The sequence below is a fragment of the Paramisgurnus dabryanus genome, chromosome 21 (assembly GCF_030506205.2).
Source record: "Paramisgurnus dabryanus chromosome 21, PD_genome_1.1, whole genome shotgun sequence".
In the NCBI taxonomy this organism is placed as follows: domain Eukaryota; kingdom Metazoa; phylum Chordata; class Actinopteri; order Cypriniformes; family Cobitidae; genus Paramisgurnus; species Paramisgurnus dabryanus.
The window spans coordinates 5,615,393-5,636,620 of record NC_133357.1 but is presented as its reverse complement, the minus strand read 5'-3'; the positions used below and the strand labels follow the sequence as shown (position 1 = coordinate 5,636,620).

General features: G+C 35.3%; 1 protein-coding gene across 1 annotated transcript in view; it reads right to left on the bottom strand.

The window, feature by feature from the left end:
* ghrhrl (growth hormone releasing hormone receptor, like) overlaps positions 1–21,228 on the bottom strand; it is a 43,135-nt gene that overhangs the window by 4,193 nt on the left and 17,714 nt on the right. Inside the window, exons 4-12 of the mRNA XM_065285182.2 lie at positions 19,003–19,094; positions 18,663–18,760; positions 17,807–17,939; positions 15,122–15,275; positions 11,877–11,937; positions 11,554–11,623; positions 11,375–11,466; positions 3,544–3,673; positions 1,838–1,879 (exon numbers count right to left, since the gene is read on the bottom strand). Coding sequence (XP_065141254.1) covers positions 1,838–1,879; positions 3,544–3,673; positions 11,375–11,466; positions 11,554–11,623; positions 11,877–11,937; positions 15,122–15,275; positions 17,807–17,939; positions 18,663–18,760; positions 19,003–19,094 — 872 coding nt within the window. The remainder of the gene's footprint in view (positions 1–1,837; positions 1,880–3,543; positions 3,674–11,374; positions 11,467–11,553; positions 11,624–11,876; positions 11,938–15,121; positions 15,276–17,806; positions 17,940–18,662; positions 18,761–19,002; positions 19,095–21,228) is intronic.

Sequence of the window (21,228 nt, the reverse complement as noted above, 5' to 3'; positions counted from 1 at the left end):
CGCAATAGATTTGTCAGACCGCGCACATTTTTCAGACCGCACATAAACATTGATGCATTTGCTGTTGTAAAAGAATTAAGAGAGAGTGAAGGCGAGTGTTCTAGAAGGAGAAGAAACTTTCAACCAATCGCTGATCTTGCTACGGTGACAGACACTTTTATGAGCCAATGGTAGCAGCGCATTCAGTTCACACAGGTGCCGCTTCCAGCACGAGCACAAAGCAAGAGCGAGTCAGATGAGCGAGTCAGATGAGCAGCTGCACGGGGCGATCTCAAGAAACTAAAATATTTATTAAGAGGAAAAAGTGATTCAAAACAGTGATTTAAAACAAATTATTGGATTCCTGAAGTGATGTGATAACTTGGAAAAGCTGTCGCTAGAGTGAGGAGAGAGCAAAATAGAGAATTAGAACGGAGGCAGATTCAGAATCCCAGAGCATCAAACACTTCGAATGAACTTCTTCTTTTAAATAAGAAGTTAAAATTTATGCTTTGGTGAGTAATATTCTAAATATTAACTTGACATTATGGCATAAGTGTTGCAAATTTGGCAGCAAACTATGAGTTTTATTAGTTTGTTTACATTGGCCGTTGGTATATAACGAACGAGCTGAAGCTATTTACATTTGAAAGTTAACAGTCAAGTAACGTAAATGTGAAAAAATAACATATGTTCAATAAGTGTTGAAACCCTGAGTTAGGTTGTTATTTGAAATGTTTACATGATGCTTATTGATAAATCTGTTGAATTGAATATTAATTACTGTTCTGCCTTGTGTTTTTACAAGGCTGGTTTTTTTTGTGAGAATTGCGAACATCTGTAAAGTTCTCCTGCTCCATCTTGGACACGCGAGACAATTAAGTATGTATACAAAAAGGCGAGACAACCGGTTCAGAACTGTGCTTTGAATTCATCAGAACTGGTAGGAGGATATTTTTCCTTTTTGTTTCGGACAACTACTAGGACGTGAATTCGCTGAAACTTCATTTTCCGTATTTTCTTGGATTTTCTTCAAAGGACACTTACTTTGAACTGAACTATTTAAACTATTTAAAGGAACGGTCCTTTGAACCGAGTCAATTGATTCATGAATTCAACCCAACTGAGTCATTTAAGTGAATCATTAATTTGGTTTACAAACAAAATGAAACAGTGTTACACTTTTACAAGTATTTTATTTATTTATTTATATATTTGCTCTGTAGTATATGAGAACTGATTTTCAGCTTGAGTTGAACGGTTCAATCTGCTAAACCCAGGTACCTGGTAAATTTCAAAGAGGAGTATTGGGATTTATTGCATATTGTTTCTTGTATTTGAGATTTATATTCCTTAAGCAAGATACAGAAAAGAGAAACACTTTCTTAAATTAATATTTTCAATATAAATCTACAAATAATCAGAAACCAAGACTCTGTGTTGATCTTTTACTTACCTGTCATACTGCTCTGCTCTCTCCAGTAGCCGTGCCTTTCTCTTCTGATACACAGGCCCACATTGAACATTATACGTGTGTATACACTAAACCCCATTACACGCTACACTGTCATCTCTTTGAATCTCCTATGGTTAACGCAAGCTCGTGGTCATTTTCGGCAGGTCGTGTGGTTGCGAATTGCTCACAGTACTAAAAATGTGCGCTCAGAAAAAAAAGAATTTGCTCAGTGCTGAAAAAAATTAGAGGGAACATTGATTAGGACACTTTGTCCAAACATATTTTCAAAGGCATTTAATGCCATTACGCTTGCGTAATATTTTCTTCAGCACATCATTTTAAAGAGCTCACAATACTAAGAAATCCAATTTCTTCGTAATGTTTCATATAATAATCACTCACCTCCTGGTTTAGGAAACAGTACAGAACTGCGACAATGAGACCCTAAAGAAAGAAAAATATCAGACAGGAGAAGGTCAGAAAATATGATCAAATATCATATAATATAACTTTTTTGAAAAAATAAAAGAGATAGTTCACCCAAAAATGAAACTTACCCTATGATTTACTCACCCTCAAGCCATCCTCGATGTATATGATTATCTTTTTCAAATGAACACAATCAGAGTTATATTAGAAAATGTCCTGGCTCTTCCAAGCTTTATAATGGTAATAAATGGTGCTTCTGATTTGAAGCCCAAAAAAAGTGCAATCCATACGGATCCAGGGGGTTAATAAAGACCTTTTGAGCAAATTTGATCTATAAATATCACCAGGTTTTGTGATTTTGAAATCAATTTTGCCATTTTTGAAAACTATTAATACAGTAACTGCGATTGTGTTTGCCTGAAGAAAAGATAATCATATCCATCGATGAAGGCTTAAAAGGAAAACACCACAGTTTTTTCAATATTTTACTATGTTCTTACCTCAACTTAGATGAATTCATACATACCGATCTTTTATCAATGTGTGCACTTAATCTTTGTACAGCGCGTTGTGAATGTGTTAGCATTTAGCCTAGCCCCATTCATTCCTTAGGATCCAAACAGGGATGAATTTAGAAGCCACCAAACACTTCCATGTTTTCCCTATTTAAAGACTGTTACATGAGTTGTTACACATCTTTAAATAGGGAAAACATGAAAGTGTTTGGTGGTTTCTAAATTCATCCCTGTTTGGATCCTAAGGAATGAATGGGGCTAGGCTAAATGCTAACACATTCACAACGCGCTGTACAAAGATTAAGTGCATGCATTGAAAAAAAATCGGTATGTATTAATTCATCAAAGTTGGGTTAAAAACATAGCAAATATTGAAAAACTGTGGTGTTTTCCTTTAAGGGCAAGTACATTTTCATTTTTGGGTTAACTATCCTTATAGTCCGATACTCTTTTCCCCATGCATGTATCTGTGTGTTTTAAGCAACCCACACTTGATCTTAATCCTTTAACAGTGTCAACGAAATAAAAATAGTTCATTGATCTAGCAGTGCTAAAGTACTCTCTAAAGGTCAATTCATAGTCAATATTACACAGCCAATGTGTGCAGACCGTATGAATCAGTATCAGATCTTGCCACACTAATGACATTTAACACATCATACTAATATGATTCTGAATATACTCCTAATTAGATTTCTGTAAGGCCAGGTCACTATGGGTCATTTATTTGTTATACTGATATAACTACAGTAACATGATCATTAGGATACTAGTCACATTATTTTGTCTATTCATTTGGACTTAAAATTCAGACACTAGGTGCTGAAAACTAATACATCACCCACTGGCATCAATATGGATCTGAAATAATCATGGGAGAAAGGGGAACAGGTTGCCTGTATAATTTTAACACCTGCATTGAATAAATCTTAAAAATTAGGCGATGGCCCTTCAAGGAACTCAATTAGCACTGTGACTAACAAATTAATCTCTCGAAAACCCCAGCGCCCATCTTCTCAGATCAAAGGTGAGTGTAAGATCTGCTCAGGTGGATGTGCGGGTTGTTCTGATCAAACCGTACTGCTGGGAGCAGGTCTGCATTCGTTCATTCACACATGCTGTGTTTGTGCACCGTGTGTTAGTCTAATAAGAGGCTTGAATAACCTGGAAGGAGCCCAGACAGAGCTCGACGCAAAGCCGCAGGCTCACGTTGAAGTAGTCTGGGAGAAAACTGAACACTATGTAATGAGTGCCGAAGAGAGGGATGAGCAGAAGGGTGGACTTGGTCAGTCGCCTGAGGAATGAGATAAAGCAAGAGTGAAAGACATTGAAGTTATTGTAGTGCTGAATGTTTCAATGTGATTTACTGTAAGAAAGGATCAATGTATGTCTATATGCAAGTGCATCTCCGGATACAACATGTTACCGTTTTAGTACCATTAATGCTGTTTTTAATGCAAAACGCTTAAATAGACAGCAGAAAGCCCAGATTCCAGAGGTGTAAAGTACTCGAGTAAATGTACTTCGTTACTGTACTTAAGTATTTTTTGGGCTACTTTGTACTTGTACTGAGTATCAAAAATATAGGCAACTTTTACTCTCTACTCAATTACATTTTTGATCGGGTATTTGTACTCTTTACTCCACTACATTTGAAATAACACTTAACGTTACTCGCTACATTGTTTATTCGTCAAATAAAAACGAGACGAAAGTGTCAGAGGGTAATGATGGATAGAATCTGTGGTCGCGAGGTTACACGCACACACACAACTGAGGAACTTCATTTGGCTCTGCGCAGAGCAATCGTATGAAATCAAAGTACTGCGAGAGCGAATCAAATGCATATGGAGAAGTCTGGTCTCGCGGTACTTTGATGTCAAACGCTGAATGGCTTGCGTTGAGCCACCGTAGCGGGCCATCTGCGTGCTGCGCAGGCACGTGCACAGATAGGGCTCAACCTGTGCAGAACACATGCCCTTTTTGTCCTTACTCGCCGAAGTGCCCTTTTTTGGAGGTGTTTTATTATTATTATTTTATATATATAAATTAATGCTATTGTTTTTTTTATGATTAACATTTTATTGATTTTCAGGCACTTTTCACAATACAACATAACACATCTGTACCAAATTAACATTTCCAAAACCCTATCCCCACCCACTCAAGGAGAGGTCCCCACTAGATCTTGAAGTCACAACTTGGCTATACAATTCATTATAATAAGAATTATTTAGCACATGATAATGAAAAAGAGACAACAATAATACCACTAGACAAAAATAAATAAATAAATAAACAAATAAATAAATAAACAAATAAAGGATAAAATAATATTAATAATGATACTAATTACTGCCCCCTTTCCAAATAAGATAAATATCTAGACCATTTCTTTAAAAAAAAAAGTAAATTATCCATCTGTCCGTAAGACATTTTTTCCAGAGCAGCCACTCTACCCAGTTCTGCTACCCATTCTTGAAAGGAAGGGGCCTCCTCTGACTTCCAACTCCTAAGAATAATTTGTCTGCCAATCATTAAACAGGTTTGTACCCAGTTTCTTATGTGCTTGTCTCTTATATCCCTATCTGTCCACACACCCAATATAAACAGCTGAGGACATAGTGAAACCTGGGTCTCCAAAACCCTGCCAATATATTCATGTACCCTTTTCCAGAAAACCTGAATTTTTGTACAGGTCCAGAGGGCATGAGTTAAGTCTCCATCCTCGGTCTTACATCTCCAGCAATATGGTGTGCCTTTTAACCCAAGCCTAAATAATCTGGAAGGGGTCCAATAAAAACGATGCAGTATCTTAAACTGTATGAGACGTATTCTTGCATCCCTAGATGCAGTTTTAACATTTTTTAAAACTCTACACCACTCCTCCTCATCAAGTGTTAAATTTAAATCTCTTTCCCATACTTTCTTAAGAGCTGATAACGCACCATCACCCAGATTTTGAATCAGCCAGGAGTAGTATGTTGATACTTCATGACCCTTTCCATATGTTGACATTACCATACAATGAATATCTGCTGGCTTAGGAAGCTGTGTACTGGAGCCGAAAATAGTACAAAGTAAATGCCGTAGCTGTAAATATCGAAAAAACTGAGATCTAGATATCCCATACTGCTGGCATAAATGTTCAAATGACTTCAAACTATCATTTTCATAGAGGTCCCTTAACATAATCACTCCTTTCATAATCCATTCTTTCCATAGAAAGGGGACTTTATTAATACACAGTTTAGGATTCAACCATATACTCGAACATATATTAAGGTACGGATCAGAACTACGCAAACGGGAAATCCTTATCCAAACTGTATGCAAGTGCGAAATAATAGGATGTTTCTTTGCCTCGCTATCCAATTTAATGGACAGACTCTGCAATAATGAAATCAAAGGGAAGACAGATTGTTCTATTGTATACCAAGGGGGAGCTCGCTCAGGCGGCAGTGACCAATGGGCCAGGTGTCTAAGACTGAAAGCATAATAATAAAATAAAACATTAGGCAGGCCTAAACCACCTTTCTCAACAGGTCTCTGCAGCTTGTTAAAATGCATCCGAGGGCGCTTACCATTCCAAATAAAAATCTTACACATTCTGTCAAACTGTTTAAAGTAATTAAGAGGTATTTGTATTGGTAGAGACTGAAGTAGATAGTTCAATTTTGGCATGCAACTCATTTTAATTACATTGACTTTTCCAGCCATTGACATATGGAGTCGAGACCATCTATTCATGTCACAAGAAATTTTCTTCATTAGGGGATCAAAATTAACTCTTACTAATTCATTTAAATTTGAGGGAAATATAATTCCTAAATATCTAATACCTAACTTAGGCCATTGAAACATGCCAGGATGAAAAGCTGAAGCAGGGCAAAATGCTGTCAGTGCGAGGGCTTCAGATTTAGACCAATTCACCTTATACCCTGAAAATTTTGAAAAAGAATCAATTACTCTAAAAAGACAAGGTATGGACCTACTAGGATCAGAAACAAATAATAAAATATCATCTGCATAAAGCATAAGCTTGTGTATCTGCCCCCCTGCTACGATGCCAGGAAAGTCTTCATTTTTCCTAATTGCAGCAGCTAGCGGTTCCAAAGCTAGACAAAACAGCAACGGGGAGAGTGGAGAACCTTGCCGTGTTCCTCTACCGAGTGAAAAATACTCTGATATTAATCCATTAGTTTGTACCGCTGCTACTGGTTGTTTGTACAATAGTTTGAGCCATCTTCTAAACGTGCTTCCAAACCCATGGACTTCTAGAATTTTGAATAAATATCTCCATTCTATCATGTCAAAAGCCTTCTCAGCGTCTAATGAGATGGCTGCTATTGGGGACTGTTCCTCCCTCACTGACCACATAATGTCAATAAACCGACGAATATTATCAGAAGAACTACGTCCGCTAATAAACCCTACTTGGTCCACATGTATAAGTGATGATATAACTTTATTTAACCGATTAGTCAGAATTTTTGACAAAATTTTCATATCAAGTTGAATCAGTGATATTGGACGGTAATTTTTACATTCACTTGGGTCTTTATCCTTTTTAAGTATGAGACTAATTAAAGCTTGTGACATCGTTGGAGGTAACTCCTCCCTCTGAAATGCCTCCATAAAAACTTCTAGCATTAAAGGAGCAAGATCTTTAATATGTTCCTTAAAAAATTCTGCGGAAAAACCGTCCGGACCGGGAGCTTTTCCTGTAGGCAATGCTCTGATCACCTCAATCACTTCCTCTAGCGTTATATCAGAGTCAAGAAATTGCTTCTGCTCATTTGCTAGTTTAGGGAGATCTAACGGTTCAAGGAATCTACTCATTCAATTAATGCTATTGTTAAACATTTACCTCTGTCTGTGTGTTTTACAAATATATTTATCAAATAAAATTATTAAAAAACGAAATATTTTTGGATCCGCTCAAACTGTCTGTCAAACATCTTAACTCCGCCCCCTGAGTGCAGCGAGCTGAAGTTCCACAGCAGTCAGAGGCAGCTGAACGTCTTGCAACGGTAAATAAATATCTTGTTGTTTGAGTACAATGCTGTCTCATTACGAAAGAAACACTAGTATGTATATAACGGCGCATGTTTTATAAATTTGAGCAGAGCCGAATTATCCATAGACGGGATTGGTCGAGTGGGCAATCAGGGGGCACTAAGAGCTCCAAACTGCGACCAAATTGAGTTTTTGACAAAGCGCCCATGTGAAGGGCACCCGTGACAACAATATGGAATGCACGGTCGGGTTTTTACCGCTTTTTTTGCATGACGCGTCTCAATCGTTAAACTAAAGTCAACACATCTCACGCGAGAAGACGCGCCCGCGCGGGTAAATGTCTAGCCTACATTAACACCAAAAACATATCAGATTAGAGACATCAGATGCCCAGTTGGGAAAACTGGATAGAGACGAAAAACGTGTAAAGGATACAAGTATGTACATTATATTGCCCTGTCACTCATTACAGTATGCAATCTGGATATAATTTATTGTATATGCATGTATCTTATGCATTGAATTAGTCAAGGAAGTTGTATGATTGTTGTACGATTATTTGGTTCATAACTTTTTATTCTGAAATCAACTGCATAGAGTTAAGTCTATTTAGTATTTAGTATATTTTTTTAGTAATGCAGTTATTTGCACCTTCAAAAGACCAAGGTTCCTGGTCCTCAGCACAGTTTTTGCCAGGTAGGCAGAGATACATGTTGAATATGCTAATGGTATGGCTATAGTATAGTATAATCTCCTATTTTGATCTTTAATCTCCTATTTCCCCTCTTCTCAATCACATATCAATCACACAAACATGTTAACCAAATAATAAAAATTAGCTTATAAAACAAACAGAATACCTTTTTTTTCTTAAAACATATTTTAATGTAACTTTATGTAAGCAGAGGAAAAAATTAAAATTAATATGTTCTACAATTAAATAAGAGCGAGTTCACAAGAGCACTTCACAAACACATGACTACAAATAGGCCTAATACAGACAAACACCCAGGATGTAAATTGTTAAAGCCAACTTACAAGGGCAGATATCGTTTGCACTGTATAATGCCAAGCTATCATAAAATGTCATTTTTCATTCATTAATAGTGATTTTTTTCAATCATTAATAGCGAATAAATATAAAGCTATTAAGATGATTATTAAGTGATATTTATTTGGAGGGGGTGCCCTTTTTCAGTTTCAGCACATGCCCCTCAAAAGGTCTGTGCACGGCCCTGGTGCTGCGTATGTCATAAACTGTAGAGAAAAGTTCGCGTCTGGTCTGAGAGAAGAGATAAAGAGCAAACATATGGATGCATATCACATTTGCTTCAGTCAAGGGACCCTTTTTTAAACATGTGATGCTACAATCAAAACAAAAGTGATGCGCGATTGCAGGAGGGTCATCCCGCAACTCAAAGGCAAGCACAAATGTTTATATACTCTGATGCTACCTTATCAGCTAACCTGAGCTGGTACATAACTTGATATAACTTACTATATAAGCCAAAATAAACCAGCGAGGTCCTGTACTGATTGCCCGAGTAACTTAAGTACATTAGAAGATTGATAATAAGTGTACAATTTTACTGTGCTCACATTTAATCAAGTATGCTGTAATGTATTTACTGTAAGAGGGATGCATGACGGAAGAAATGTAGTGCACTTAATGTACGTAGTGGTGTTACGTACTACATGTGTTTACAATCAATCTTTCAAATGAACAACTTCACGTTTTTAATATGCATTATCATATTTCTGTTAGTGTAATTTTAGTTTACTGGAATTTTCTAAATATAAAAATTATATATTTTTTAGGATAGGCCTATATAAGAATATTTGGTAACACTTTACAACAAGGTTCATTAGTTAACAGTAGCTAATGTATTAACCAACTTGAACAAACCATGAGAAATACATTTGTTACATTATTTATTCATCTTTGTTAATGTTAGTTAATAAAAATGTAAGCTTTAATTGTTTGTTCATGTTAGTTCAGAGTGCATTAACTAATGTTAACAAGATTTTAATAAAGTATTAGTAATTGTTGAAATTAATATTAACAAAGATGAATAAATGCTGTATAAGTGCAGCTCATTATCAGTTCATGTTAACCAATGTAGCTAACTAATATTAACCAATGAACCCCACTGTAAATTGTTACCATATATTTATATCACAAAGTTAGGCTATATATTTTTCAGCATGGCACATTCAAGTACACAATGACACTAGACTAAAATTAAATGGGTTTAAATTAAATGTAATTTAGATTTCTAGACTAAAATCTTATGGCATTTAGATGAATAAAATTAGACAAAAAACTAAATCAATTCAGATGACAAAAATATGACTAAAACTAAATTAAATTTTAGTCAAAAGAAGACTATGACTATGTTTAATCTGTGTTTGTTCTGCCAGGTCAAAATTTTGAGGTGTTTGATTTCTTTTCTATATTAGGAAATAAAACCTCATAGATAAACTTTCTTAGTTTTCACTGCCCAGACATACAATGTCTCTTTGTGTTGAGGACTAGTGCATCTTTGAGCCAACATTCAGTACGAGTAAAAATACTTGAGTACTTTTAAATTGGGTTACTTTAATACTTTTACTCAAGTCGTATTTAAATTGGTGACTTGTAACTTGTAGTGGAGTAATTTTTACAGTAAGGAATTTGTACTTTTACTCAAGTATGGCTTTCAGCTACTCTTTACACCTCTGCCAGATTCCCATGTGGAAAACTGCTCTTGACGGGCCTGTGTGAATCTGCATATGCATGAGATGCACATAACACAAAGGCTGTGACCACTTATTTCTGACAAACACAAACACTGATTATACCATTTATAAACACACAAACACACAGAGATATCTCTCTCCAAACATACTGAATGCTGATACAATGGAATAAACGACACAATTTAAATTCGTAACTATTTTAAGATGGCTAACTTTTATATATTTGTTATGATTTTCCCCATGAATGTCGGGTTTAGGGGTGGGGCTTTATTATTGCTTTTCACTAATCGTACTTCTATGGTTTACATTTTACAAATGCATAGAAATTATTCAACTTGAAAAATAGTTATGAACTTATCAAAATACGTTAAGCTATTTAATTTTGAAATAGGAAATTTACATTAACCCCTTAGCATTCCTAAATATAATATATATAATATAATAAATTTTAAATTCAAATGAGAAATTAAATTTAAATTACTAAACATAAATTAATAAAGAAGAAAAACCTATTTGGTATAAGTTGGTAAAAGTTTTTTTGTATTTTGGCAAAAGTTGTCACTAGCAAATTAATAAATGGTTCCTACCGACTGCTGCTATGGTTAATCTAAAAATTTTTTGAACCAACCAAACTATAATATAAAATGCAGAAGTCATTTTGCAGTGAATCCTAACTAAATACGGAAAAGAATATTTAATTTTGCACAAATTATTAAAACATTTAAAAAGTAATTGAACAATAATGAAAAATATTATAAAAAATATTAGTGCACATCGGCTGAAGATCATTAGCCTAAACAAGCTTCTGCTTCAAATTCAAGTAATTCGTTTGGTGACATTTCAGCACGTGACAAACGGATAGCGACTCTGCGAGGGAACGTTTTACGTGCATCTTTGGGAAACGCATGTAAATGAACAAGGAATGTTCGTTAATAGCTCGTAGAAAGTGTTCTAAAGTCCTAAGTTCAATTGTTATCGGGAAACCCAGCTCTGGGTGGTTTCCCGGACAGGGCTTATCCTAGTCCAAGACTAAAATGCTTGAGCTGCCTTAATTTAAAAACACCTTGTACTGACATATTTTAACATATAGCAGTGCACACAAGTAATGTTTTTTTTTTGTGAGGTTTGTTTGCAAGAATTGCTTACATTTTTCTAATATAAGGCCTAGTCATGGATTAATCTAAACCCTGTCCTTAATGTGTTTTTACAGCTGACACATCAGATAACAGTTTCATACCTGTACTGAGCAGAGTTATTGAACTGGATCAGACGAGGGTTCAGCTTCTGGACCAGAATCCTGATAATGTTCATAAAAAGAAGAAAGTTCACCTGGCCGAACGAGAAACAGGAACAAGTGAAAGATCACAAAACAGTTTGAGAAGCCATTCCTTTAACCATATGTATGTGTTATCTTACCCCTATAGATACGACAATTGGACCCTTGATGATCCACCAAAAAGGAGAATCTTCATTGATGTCCCAGCACCTGACAAATCCAGAAACGTTGATTTATTTTACCTGTATGATTTCTGTACATGCACAGTCAGAAAATTTAAATGTTCTGCCTTTCAACATGTAATTGTGATCCTAAAGAGGCAGGTCAATAATAAACAGTACAACCTTTGTGCTTTTATGGATGATGTAAATGTATTAAAGGTCTGGATTAAATGTTCTGAGTTACCGAATAATGGAGGTTTTGAAAGTGAGTTTTTAAAAAAGTTAAGAAACCATGCAATTACTCTGTGTCCTCAAAAAACAGCCTGGAGATAATCCACAGGATGGTGCAGACTAATGGTACACCTGCAGGAAATACAGAGATTTAAAAAACAGTGAAGAAAGAGATTTACTGAGACTGTTCAGAAAAACTGTGTAGTTAAATTTACAGTATAAATAAAAAATAAAAACAGAAGCTTTTATTTTGTACAGTTATCATATCCAGTAATACTCTTATTATTAGATCACTGTACAAATATTTTTGCACTTACATTTTTAAGTTTAATCAACTAGAATTAACAAGTCATTTAAACTATTTTGACACGTGATGAGTTGTGGTAACTAATTAAATCAAGTTCAATTTGCATTAGTAGTTATGTCAACTTTGTTTTATAAGTTACAGTAAGTTACAGAATTACTAGTTACAAGTTATATAACTTAATACAAGTAATAAGTTACAGCATCACTAGTCAATAAAGTTGAAATGACTTGTAAATCCAAGTTGATTAAACTTAGTGTGAAAATCTTTTTTTACATTTAAAAAAATTATTGCTGCCTTAATTTTTATGTTGCATCAACTCAGATTTACAAGTCATTTCAACTTACTTAAAAGAAAACAACTTGTGAAATTTACTTTAAAATCCTCGTAATAATTTTAAAGTAAAATGTACTGCTTCTTTAAAGTACAACTTCCATCTAAAATCTACGGAGCCCCTAAGGGGACATGCAGCAAATATTAAATAAAGTTTAGTTTTGCGTGCGCACATGAATCTATCGCGTGAGCACGTGAAACTAAACTAAAAAGAAAAATCTGCACATGAAGGTTTCGCGTGAGCACATCAATGTTTCACGTGAGCACATGAAACTAAACTTTAGATTTTTTTACTCCAAAAATCTAATAAAATCCACTTAATAATGCATGAAAAACATTTGTAAAAAAAATTAAGTAAATGTAACTTAATTATTTTTAAAGTTAGATTTATTTGAATTATTTAGGTAAAGTCTATTACTTTTTGCAATGTTGAAGCATTGTTGTCCTAAAAATATAAAATAAATCTTATTAACTGTTAGATTGTATGTTTGTTATTTTCTTTAACACTGTTGCATGGACTTGGTTACTCTTAGTGTTATAAATGGCATTATAACACAAAATTCATAATTCACCAAGTAAAACTTGATTCTCCACAGAAACATGCATTGTTAGTACTGTGGAGAGAAATACAATACATTTTCTGAACAGCGTTCATGTAAGTAAACACTAATCACCTGAACTTACAACAAAACAACATAAATAATATAAGTTTAAACCTTTAAGACATTATATTAACAAATATTTAGGTAGTTAAAGTACTTATAAGTAAAAAAGCTTTAAAAAATCCAAATATTCAGGCACAAAGGATTGTGGGTATTCTTCCTTCCACATGTGCAAATAAATGTAAGTTCATTTTACTTGAATATTTTATTTTAATGGATTTTATACGCTTAAGTTAAATAAGCTCTTTTTTGACTTAAACTAGTGCTGCACAATTAATCGCATCGCAATCGCAATCGCGATGTCAGACTATGCGATTATATGACAGCAAAATGTTGCAATTATATTAAATAAATAAATGTGTGGACTTGTTAACACAAACTTTCTGATAACAGTTTGATGATTTTCCTTGCTGTTTAAAAAAAGAAAGAAAAACGAACAAAAAAGGCAGTGAACGTGTGGCATGCACGTGTGTGGCGTGCGTCGTCACTTGTGTGTGTGCAGGGCGGAAATACCAGAGCGAAGATGGATGCAGAGGAGATTGACAGTAATCTGGTAGCTAAAAAAAAAACTCTACGTCTGTTGTATGGCGGTATTTTGGATTTAGGATTACTGACACTGGGCAGTTTACATCACGTGGCAATACGAAAACATTTCTAGTTTTACAAATACACATTTTAGCATTATCACTAAAATGTGTGTGGATTTTCCTTAAAACCCATCAAGTTGACTAAGGATACCATTCATTATAATCGCACATCGCAATATTAGCATCAATAACCGCAATGGGAAAAATTACCCAAATCGTGCAGCCCTAACTTAAACGCACTAAAGTTTTTGATTAAGTTATGAGGACTATGTGCAGTGTCTACTGTTACATAATACAAGAAAATATATAATACGACTTACTATTCCAACACAGTTCATTGTGTACATGAATTAATTGTGTATTTATCATCATTTTACTTAAGAAAATCTAGTTCTTAATATTACTATGTAGAAATTATGAGGGTTAATCTATTTTTTGTGTGTGTCCACTAAGCAGAGGAGTTGTGGGAGCTCCTGTTTGTCTCTGTATGTTGGGTACTGCATCACTGTCATCTGTTTTTCAGTTGCCTGCTTATATTGATTATGGAGGTGTCAATCATTAGACTTGTTTTGACTCGTCTCAGCCCCCTTAGGGTAGAGAGATGTTGAGTGGAGGAGAGCGAAGAGAAGAAAATACGAATGGGAATTGAGTAATAGTAGATGGGTAATGGACTGATGGCAGTCATTGAGACTGGAAAAGTTGAACAAAGAACAAAGAACAACAAAACCTTTCGTAAGGTTCAGTGAATGTTTAAGGTTCTTTATGAAACCATGCAGCTAGTCAAAAAAACTTTACCTATTTTGAAGAGTGCACATGCTTTCCAAATCCATTTTCTTCTCCTCATTATTCCCTGTCCGACACCTCTAATGTCAAAGATATCCCTGAGAACTGGAGGCACTTTTCATTGATTTTCTTTTGTATGAAGGTCATCAAAACTTTTCAAATGCCTTCAGTGTTTACCTTCTATTCAAACGTTCAAATTTGTTTTATGGGTAGAATTGCTTAAGCTTTCTTCAAGACTTTTAATCTTGAAATATGAAAATCCACCAAGCGCACATTTGTAAATATCAAGTGAATAAGTAAATATCTCCTCTTAAATGCAAGCTTGTTTTTGTAGTCCATCCTTTCCACCCACGCCGTAATTTTGCGTAATTACATAGAAGACAAATGTTCATTATTATTGAGGTTAGTTTGTCATCTTTTTCCCAAAATGTTTTAAATGCCATTTTCATCACAGCTTGCTCTCTAGCGCAATACATCATCTGTGCTGAAAAGGTTTTTGTGTGAAAATGAAAGAATTCTGAATCCGCTTAGAGAGAGAGATTACTGCTAAAAAGATTTGTATTTTCCATTTGACAGTGATATAAGTTGTGATATAAGTTTGTGATGGCCGGATAAAAGGATTTATATGAGATATGAGAGAGTCTCACCCCAACCCAGTAAAGCAAAACTCAAGAGGCATCGGCGCATGCGCGGGAAGTTGGAGACCAGCAGAGAGTTCAGATACACTGCTTCAACCAGCAACCAGAAGAAATTACACATCACACAATAATGACAAAACACCACAGATGCTTTACATGCCGCCTGCGAAGAGAAAGAAAGAGAGAGAGAGAGAGATCTGATGAGAAACATTAAAGAAATGAGTAGACAGAGCAAATATACATTACTGTGCAGAAGTCTTAGGCCACCACCGCCAGCTTTGTTGTTTTAGCAAAGTTTTAAGGGCATGCATTCTGACTTCTTAACACAGTTTGGCCCCTATCTTGCACCCAGCGCAATTGACTTTGTCAGTGACGCATGTATCATTCGTATTTTGCACCGGCGCACAGCGGGTTTTTTCCTCCACAGACGCACGTCGGCAAACTAGGGAATGAACTTGCGTTCCCTGGGCGGTTCAGCGCAAAAAGGAGGCGTTTTCCGGCGCAAACCATACCTTGATGCTATTTTGCAGTTTCAAAAAACAATTGCGCCACTGACCAAAAAAAACTAGTCTAAAGTCAGTGGCACGTTTGCGCGTTGTTCATTATGCTTTTTTAAGGGCGCATGCTTGACCATAATGTATAGCGTGCACAACGCGCAACCACTTTGCTTATCTAATCTACACAGATGCAACAGTTATTTTTGCAAATCATAAATTGTTACAATAAAAAATATTAACACATGAGATAAGGGGAATCATAGTGGTGAGCATTGTGGTGATAGTTTTTATTTATTGTGTGGCTGCGTTAAAAAATTCTCATGCAAATAACGATTAAAATATTTTTCATAAGTTTGTTGTGTGGCTGTATTACGTTTATTTTATGTAAATAATAATTAAAATGTTTTCATTAGAAACTTTAATGTATATGAACTTGATTTATAAGTGTTATTTGGGGTTGGACCTTGCTTGGTCCGATTTCAAAGCCCCCAAACCCTTTCAGCGGTGAGGGTGGACGCAGATCTGTTTAGAGGCAGATCCACCTCCCGTTACACGGCGTGCCCGATTTATGCTGGCAAGCTTGGGATTCCCCCGTCTCCTGACATCATTGTAGCGCTTGGCGCAACGATGGGGATGCCAGCTGATGAGACAATTGTGGCTATTTCCTCTCACGCCTGTTTAACCGACGCTGATTTGGGCGGGTTTCTCCTATCCCCATACAAAACAACTTCTCTGTCTTTGACTGCTCTTACAAGAACGTCGGTCTCCTCGGCTGTGAACCGCTCCTGGCGTGCGCCTGGTAAATCCGTCATAATAATAGCAACCCGCCATGGAACTTGCGCCCTTGCGTTTAAAGGGAATGTTGGATGACTTCTGATTGGTTTATTTGACGTTACGCCCAAACCACACCTATGAATAATGAAAATACTTTAGACCAACCCCTTATTGATTTGCGCCTGGCGCAAGAGTTATTTCTCCCGCCGGGAAAATAGCAACAGCGCCCAAGATCCGCCCACAAACTCACTTGCGCATTGCGCTTCGCACTTGCGTTTCAGATCCTTAAAATAGGGCCCTTTAAGAGTTAGTTTCCTCATGCTAAACAAATGCAAAGTGTCAAAAAAGCAGTTGTACGTGTTACAAAGTATTTCTGTGCCGAATGCTCTTTGCCAGGGTTCGTACAAGAGAGTTATTCGGGAAAGTCCAGCCGACGTATCAGGTGTAAGCCATACATATCACTTATTTTATGGGCACTTCCCCCGGAAAAACACACCCACACGTCAATCAGGGGGAGAGCGAGAACTGAGGAAGTCACAGGAATCATTTTTATCAAGACTCAACAATGGCATGGAAGAAGAAGTGTGTTTTTGTGATGTAAGAAGAAGAAATACAGCATTATGGAAACAATGGATATAGTTTGTTTATCTGGGGTAGCAGCGGAGTTTTGCATGTTTGTTTAATGCGCTGGATTTCATTGAAAAGTCCCAACCGGGTTATGCACACCAAAACTTTTAAACTTGGCTGAAAACACCTGGAGAACATCGAATGCCAGCTTTCTTCAGCTGAGCGCTTTGGTAGCTCTGATACTTCAGCTGTGAGCCGGTTGGTTGCTGTGGTAATGTCCCGCCCCTCCTTCACTGTGATTGGACGGCCGTGTGAGCACAGCTTTTCACCCAAAGTTGGACATTTTTCAACTCTTGGCGCTCAACACTACATACAAATTTTCTGTATTTTTGGGCTGTATTCTAATAAAGATTGCACAGAACTGTATATAGCAAATATATCTTGAGAGAAAATGTAAACACTTGGAAAAGAAGTTAATCTACCCACGTATAATGTATATTTGCATGTGTAGTTTGTGCTGTTTAAAGTCCATGTAAAGTCATTGCAAAGATTAATCTTAGAAATATATTGCCGAAACACGTTATAAAGACCATTATTCACTGTTTTTCTTCATTTCTAAGTTCAGGATTATTTGGGCCGCACTGCAGTCATCAAGCATGGCCCCGCCCCTAAAACAATCGCTAGCATCCATTCAGATTGTAGCGGTATTTAAAAGTTTAAAAAGTTTTTTTATTTACTTGGCAGTTTTAGACTGGAAGTTTAGGATGGTTAAGGTCCTGGTTTTTAAGGTTATGGTTTGTTTCTCATCCAGATGGCTAACAGAGCTGAGATGAAGTGAGGTTTGTATTGGTCTCACCGAAGACAGCGTGCAGTGGTCTGTGTCATCACTGGCAAACAGTGTAGCATCTTTTATAAATACAGCCACGGATTTGAGGATGAAGGTCAAGAAGAGCTGCATGTGGATGTAGTTTCGAGCACAGTGTAGTCTTCTGAATAACACAAACAACACATGCTGTAATGTTCAAAATACATATTGTTTTTCAGCAGGGTTTGGAGAAGCAAATTTAAAGTAGATTTTTTAGACTACAAGCTGTAAAAGATGCAAAGTTAAAAATTATGATTTCTATGATTTCAGGTTCTTATAGGCATAGGATAAACACATCCAAAAAATGTAACACTTTCTTTAATTTGAAAGTAAAACATCTAACATCACTATCTCTGATGGGAAAATCTGTATGAGAACTGGCAATAGGTGGTTTTTAGATGTGAGGTTTAAATCCAAACAGCTTTGAGACTGTGAAACATTTCCTTTTTACTTTTATGCATTTACAGTAGCAGATGTTTTATCCAAAGTGATATAAACAAACATGAAGCATGTACAGTAAAGAAGGCAATAATATGAAAAGTGCGGTACGACGTTATAAAGTCTAATCAATTACTAAAGACCTTAAATGCTGGAGAAAGGACTACGAATTTGATATAAATCTATTTTTAATATATAGATGTGAAGTGTTCACAGAATTTATTTTTATTTTTTCACATATTGTAAGAAATGATAATCAAAGAGAGTTAACACGGATTAAAGAGATACTTGCACAGCAATCAGACTAAATTAGAAATATGGAAAGGTCAACCAATGACGGATGTTGGAAAAATGAGTGAATTATGATACTGATGTATAATAACAAGAACACACAGTAACATCCCATTACCTGAAGAGCAACAAGATTACCACGGCAACAGAGAGAGAGAGGAGTGATGCTCCGTAACCAATGGTGTAGATCAGTTTCACTGTAGCAAAGTATGAATCCTGAAAAACATAATAGATAAACAAAGGTGAACATTTACACTGAAATGCATGAATGAAAATATTCTTTATATAATTTAAGACAGATCTGTTACAGTAAGTTGTACATTTACTCTTGTATATATAATAGAAATTAAATGATCGGCTTTAAACAAACAGAATGGAATCCATTTTGGTTATTTTGCAAGATGAAGTTTAATTATTTAGACATTGCATGGAAGATGATTTTAGGTATTTGTCTTGACCTCAATGATTTCATCTTCAACACTACAGGCCTCATGATATGGAGGGAAAGGCTGGGACCAACCTCCAGCACTGCAGTTACGACCCACTAAACCTGAAAGATAATAAAATGTTAATGATAAAAATACATGTGCATTGTAAGATTATTTCAGCCTGTTGCTTTTCATGTAGTTTGAACAAAATTTTGGATAAATTAGCCCTTTAAAATCCTATAAAAAAACATGATGCCATAGAAACGTAAGAAAGAAATGGTTCTTCTGACCAAAATGGTATGGCATCTTTGTGAAAAAACATTTTGTAATTTTGCGTAGACACTTTCTAAAGAGTCTCACATGTCTTATGCATTTATAAAAAGTCACAACACATTTTGACCGCCTCTAAGCCTTGACATTATGATGATGTTATACTGGAGATATCATTGGCAGTCTTTACAAATCTTAGGTTTGTTTCTCATAAAAAGTTTTTATTTTTTGAGCAATGCATTGTGATTTTTTTTAGCAAGACAGAGGTACGGTTTATTGGTTAAGAAATGAAGATGTGGCTGAATGGATGTTCGTCCGTTTCACTCGACCAGCTTCACTACGGCACTTTTTCATTTTGTGCGGCTTCACATTTGTAGGCGTTTTATTGGTTGGTTGGGTTTAGACTGGATTTACCTTTCCCTGTGCAGTACTGGGAACATAAAAAGCAAACCTACAAATCTTGAAATTGAGATGGGACATTTTTTTCATTTGGACTGATGGTTTAGGGTTTAAATTCCACTTTCTCACTGTAGATATGTTTACTGTCACAGGCCACGTAATAAAACTGATTCAAGTGTTTAAAGTGACTGTGGGCATCCTTTCATTTCATGAGATTAAATTTGAATGCAATTCACAACAACTTGAATTGTGAAAACAGGAAGAAATTCAAACAGAATCATTTTTATGGTGCAAGGTGGCTAATTTGTATGAATTTGTACAATTTCATTCATATATTTTAGTGTAATTTGCTTTCACCCCTGTGACATTTGTGTTAGAGATGAGATTTCATTTATGCTTTTTTTAATAATCATAAGTTTTTGTATAATTCACATCATGTGAATTCACATAAAATTGGCACCACGTGAAATAAGTATCTAATCTAATCCCGTTATATTAGATTAGTAAATTATCATTAATTCTGTCTAATTATGGTGACCTATTATTTTTGTTATGGCCTAAAAAATCATTGTGACCACAAAACCAGGGTAAATTTTTTGAAATTGAGATGTATACATCACCAGAAAGCTTTCTATTGACGTATGGTTTGTTAGGATGAAACAATATTTGGTTGAGATACTATATGAAAATCTGGAATCTGAAGGTGCAAAAAATATTTTTAAAAAGTCTATATAGTTGTCCAAATAAAGTCCTTAGCAATACATATAATCATAGTAATCATAAATACATTTTTGATATTTTCCAGTAGGAAATTTACAAAAAAAAAAAACTTTACTTAATGATGATTTTTGGCATAAAGGGAAAATCAATAAGTTTGCCGAAAACAATGCATTTTTGGCTATTGCTACAAATATTCACAATTTAGTTAATTCATTAAATTCCAAAGATTGTTTTGTTTATTATGATAATCTAATGTTTTAAGAAACCCCCCATATTTTGTATGATAAATTGGTTAAATAATAATATACATTAAAAAAATTTAAACTCAAAAATTCAATTTACTCAATTTATTTTAAGATAAGTGGTTGCAATCAATTTATTTAAGTTACATTGAAACAAAAATAAAATAGAAAAAAAGTAAAAAAAAAAAACTTTTGTTTAAATGTACCTTAAATAAATTGATTGCAACCACTTACCTTAAAGGAACACGCCCACATTTTGGGAATTTAGCTTATTCACCGTATCCCCCAGAGTTAGATAAGTCCATACATACCTTTCTCATCTCTGTGCATGCTATAACTCTGTCTGACGCAGCCTCCGCTAGCTTAGCTTAGCACAAAGACTGGAAGTGAATGGCTCCAGCTAGCATACTGCTCCCAATAAGTGACAAAATAACGCCAACATTTTCCTATTTGGGTGATTCTCACGAAAACTTGGTTTTAAAAATGTCAAGCATGAAAATGTAAAAATTGCTTAAATTTACTTTCTTTCCCACCAGACATTGAAAAACAAAGTCTGGAGTAAATGGGAACATTAATTTAAACACTTACTTATCATTTAACACTTTTTGTAACATAATTTAAAAAA